Source organism: Sinocyclocheilus rhinocerous, unplaced genomic scaffold (genome assembly GCF_001515625.1).
Source record: "Sinocyclocheilus rhinocerous isolate Xijiao unplaced genomic scaffold, SAMN03320098_v1.1 scaffold2882, whole genome shotgun sequence".
NCBI lineage: Eukaryota > Metazoa > Chordata > Actinopteri > Cypriniformes > Cyprinidae > Sinocyclocheilus > Sinocyclocheilus rhinocerous.
In genome coordinates this window covers 304597-308919 of record NW_015644632.1, presented here as the reverse complement: position 1 = coordinate 308919, position 4323 = coordinate 304597, and the positions used below count along the sequence as shown (strand labels likewise).

General features: G+C 39.2%; 1 protein-coding gene across 2 annotated transcripts; it reads right to left on the bottom strand.

Annotated features, from left to right (window-relative positions):
• Nucleotides 1–12: 12 nt before the first annotated feature.
• On the bottom strand, nucleotides 13–3484 carry LOC107758719 (ornithine decarboxylase-like). Of its 2 annotated transcripts, none has more exons than XM_016576521.1 (9): nucleotides 3338–3484; nucleotides 3017–3190; nucleotides 2689–2861; nucleotides 2141–2357; nucleotides 1971–2054; nucleotides 1713–1875; nucleotides 1337–1452; nucleotides 1036–1250; nucleotides 13–423 (listed from the first exon to the last, which is right to left on the bottom strand). In XM_016576521.1, the coding sequence occupies exons 1-9, from the start codon at nucleotides 3437–3439 to the stop codon at nucleotides 285–287; spliced, it is 1383 nt and encodes a 460-aa protein (XP_016432007.1). In that variant the 5' UTR covers nucleotides 3440–3484; the 3' UTR covers nucleotides 13–284. The 2 variants fall into 2 exon arrangements, with proteins under 2 accessions (XP_016432007.1, XP_016432008.1); XM_016576522.1 differs by having other exon boundaries at nucleotides 1337–1449.
• Nucleotides 3485–4323: the final 839 nt, after the last annotated feature.

Genomic DNA, 4323 nt, shown 5'->3' with positions numbered 1-4323 from the left:
TGGCCTTACAAGTATAAGTATGGAAAAAAAAAAAAAAAGAAATATACAGCCACAGGACTGTGAGCGTGTTTGTGCGTCTTTCAGGTTTGAGCATTTGGAACTCATACAAACGGAGGAAAAACAGCTGCATTTAGATTAGAAATTTAGCTATTGTTATTCAACAGCACATATTTGGATGTGGTGGACCTCAAGACAGGGTTTGGGTGTAAATCGGTGGAGAACTATGATAAACCGCTGTCTGAATGACGACTGGCTCTCGCTCTGGGAGTCAGCGTTGAAGAGCATCACAGCACTTGGGTAGGGCATGGCTTGGCTGGCACATCCAATGTGCTCTCGTGTCCACAGTGGGATGGCATGCTTCCAGTGCAGAGCTCCTCCGCAGGAAGTGGAATCCCCCGAGCACGGATATGCTGCATACACTGCCTGCAATGAAAGAGTCAATGAGCTCAGTCAGTCAAAACCATTTTCCTTTAACCATTCTTTCAGTACAAGAGTTTTGTTTGGATGGTGTTTTTAAATTAAAAATATTATTTCTTACCATTTTTGATATAATACAATATTTTAAGAATAAGCACAATTTACTGACAAATTCAATGTTATTCATTGTAATAGTTTTTATTTAGAATTTTTTTTTATTTTTGTATTTTGTTTTCACTTAAATTTTTAATCTTATGACGTTTATTAGTAATATTTTTGCGTTTTGTCATTTTATTAGCTTTGTTGATCCTGCTTGTGTGGATTTGTCAATTACGGTTTAATTTTTGTTTCAGTTTTAGTTGAATACATTAAGCGACTACATTTGTTATGATTTTAGTTAACTATAAAAACCCTGAATCAATTAAATAGTTACAATGAATTAAGGACGTCAAACCAATTCATTCTGAGTTTGACATCAGTAAGCCTTTTTGACAGATTAATTGAACAGAAATGGCTCATTTTGGTATGGTGTTCGGTCTGCTTTGACAATAGAACTCAAGCATTAAAAGAGCTGTTAAAGCTGAAAGTAATGAAAATGGGCTCCCAAATCCTACTTACCAGGCTTTGCGGGACATGATGTAATGGATATCGGGTTTCTGGAAGCCATTGAAGGTGGAGGATGCGGCTACAGTGTAGGCACCCATGTTTTCAAACAGCAGCCAGTCGCCCACCTGCATGTCAGGCAGGCTGCACTGCTCCACAATCCGGTCCAGCCCATCACAGGTCGGGCCCCAAATACTGCATGGGTACATGCGCTCGTCAGGCTTGGGTTTCTGCAAAAGATTATGGGTTACAGGTTGGTCTTAGGGAAGAAACACCATCGAACACAAACAGGAATCTGATGGACTCATTTCCGTACCTTGTGCAGAGTTGGCAGGACATGCGCATGGTCATACAGAATGCAGTTGAAGGAACCATAAACACCATCGTTCACGTAGTACATCAGGGTTCTGTCATTGGCCCAATCCTCTTCTTCTGGAAAAAGAAATAAGAAAAGAAATTAAGTCAGTTAAATCAAATCATTTTTATGTAACGCTTTACACACTACAGATGGCTTCAAAGCAGCACCTCAGGTGTAAACGGGACAATAACGGTGTTATTCATTGCCATAATATTGATAATATTACTGAATATTAGTGTCTAGTTACTGAATATAGTCCTTTGATTTAAAGTCTGAGAATGAACATTTTAAGAGCACATTAGAAACAAACATGGTTTTGAATGTTTGCTTTTACCATCTGAGGACGATTGCTCCTTCATGATGACCTTTTTGGCAATGATGTTGACAGCCAGCGTGTAAGCAGACGCTACATAATAGCGGCCAGGTTCAGCAATGATCCTCACACCGCAGTCAACAGGGAAATATTTATCCAGTGCAGGGTTAATCACAGCAGCGATCTGCCAAGCAAAAAAAAAAACCCCACAAGTTAAGTTTGGTATAACCTAAACATCTTTGGTCACTTGAAGTTAAGATGGTGATTAAAAATAAATACCTCTTCAAATTTCAGTTTGGTGTTATCCGAGCCTGGAAAGCCTCCACCAATATCAAGCAGGGTCATGTTATATCCCAGCTCCGCCTGGTGGACAACGCATTTTTCAGGCTAAGTATATTCTATTGAATAAATTCATGTATTTTGAATTTTTATAGTATAAGGCCACTCACCCCCATGTCAAAAACACAGCGTGCATCTGAGATTGCCTGGCTGTACGTCTCGGGATCAGTGCAACCGCTGCCCACATGGAAACTGACTCCAATCACGTCCAGCCCGAGCTCCTTCGCCCTCTCCAGCAACAACCGACTGCACTTTAACGTGGCGCCAAACTTCACACTTAACCTGCACACGGCCTTGGAGTCGTCAGTGGCGATACGGAGAACCAGTCTACAGCCAAAGAAAACGTGTTTCATTGACAGGAAAATCATCAATGCACAAAATCATATTTTGTTTATATATTTTGTTTACACTTTTAAGCAATGTTTTTTTTAAACTGATGCATTTTCAAATAGTTATTCTAGCAAAATGCGCAAAAACAAATATAATTGCAGTAATTATTATACTTGTTTTATTGACTAATGCCAATTTAAATGGTCAGATATCACATATAATCTGCTTTATATCAGTCATCGGCCACCCTGTTCTCGACCATCAAAAACATCCATACGAGTAGACCACTATATGAAGTGAGACCTGGTCTTCTAGTGAAGTTACTCACTTGGCATTGTCATGGCATCGTGCCACCTTCATGAGCTCCACTTCACTGTCAAACGTCATCATCTGCACTCCATGAGCACAGGCGTATTTGATCTGAGACACCTGCTTGCAGGGATTGGCGTAGATGATCCTGCTTGGCTCCACACCCACAGACTGCACGATCTGGATCTCGGTCTAGCAGAGGAGACGAGGATTAGAGGTCGGGTTAATACAGGATTCACGCTGCTAAACATTCTTGCAGTTCGGTGCTGATGTCGTGTGCTCATTGAGACACATGGAGAAGTCACATTCGTGATTTAAGGAACTTGAATGAAAGATCTTCCACATACCTTGCTCGCACAGTCGAACCCGGCTCCCAGAGATGCCAGTGTCGTGACGACAGCCCTGCCGTCATTGCACTTCACTGCATAGAACGGTGTGATACGGGGTAAAACGCGCAACCAACGGAGGTGCTTCTTCAGGACGTCACCCAGGTCGGCCACATAGAAGGCATCTTTGTCATCCTAAACGAAGAAGAGATGGGATCAGAATGGTGGATGGCATATGCAGACCCATTTAGGGAAAATTATAATGATATAATAATAGCAAAATCTAAATTGACACAAATAAAAAAAAAAAAAGCATGTAGGTATGACAAAATGTTCACTTACTGATAGTGATGACTCGTTGATCTTCTGCTCCACGATATCACGGGCACAGAACCCCTCCTCCAGGAAGGTGAAGTCAAAGTCTGATCCAGTCAAAGTGGTCATGGTGTCAAGAGGTCAAGAAACTGTTAAAGAAAATGACAGGAGTGTTATAAAATGTCACCACTAAGATAAACTCCACTCAGTGGCTGTTCAAGACCAGGAAAGGTACTATCTCTGTCTGTGTACACAAAGTAGTGCCTTATCTTTGCTTCAAAGACAGATTAGAGACTGTACAAAGGCAACACACTGACCGCGATCACAGGAAACTGCAGCTACTGTGCATTACACATGCTACAAATCAGTGTTAATTTAGTATTATTGAGATACTATTATAGTTAATACATTTATTTAGTTGTTTAATTTTTATGTTTTCCACGGTCATTTTAATTGTTTTAACTTCTAATAATTTTGTTTTAATAATTTGTATTAGTTTTAAATATATCTATATATTATTACTTTATATTTCCGTTTTATTTCAAGTAACAAGTGCTTTTTTCGCCAACTATAATAATAATATTATTATTATTATTATTATTATAATAATAAGCACTCGCATAACATCAACTTAAGTTAAAATGATTTTTAAGCTCTCATTTTACCCAGTCATCCGGGTTTCACAACTGCTAACCAATTTTTTTTTTTAAATAGCGATTTCACTGACAAAGAGCTCAGTGAAATCGCTAACATTTTAGATCTAAACATTACTAAAAACATTCACAATCAAAACACCTACGACTTAAGATTTTATTAATTTCCACAAAATTCTGTAGAATTATTAAAGGGTTAGTTCACCCAAAAATGAAAATTGTCATTAATTACTCACCCTCATGTCGTTCCAAACCCCGTAAGACCTCAGTTCATCTTCAGAACACAATTCAAGATATTTTTGCTCTCTGACCCTCCCATAGACAGCAAGGTAACTACCACGATCAACGTCCAGAAACGTA

Bases quoted from the DNA above. Each gene is read 5' to 3' on its own strand.
- LOC107758719 (XM_016576521.1), bottom strand. From the start codon at position 3,439: ATGACCACTTTGACTGGATCAGACTTTGACTTCACCTTCCTGGAGGAG. The intron at 2,862-3,016 runs GTATGTGGAAGA...CTCCTCTGCTAG, and splicing joins GGTTCGACTGTGCGAGCAAG to ACCGAGATCCAGATCGTGCA. The intron at 2,055-2,140 runs GTGAGTGGCCTT...GTTGTCCACCAG, and splicing joins GCTGTGTTTTTGACATGGGG to GCGGAGCTGGGATATAACAT.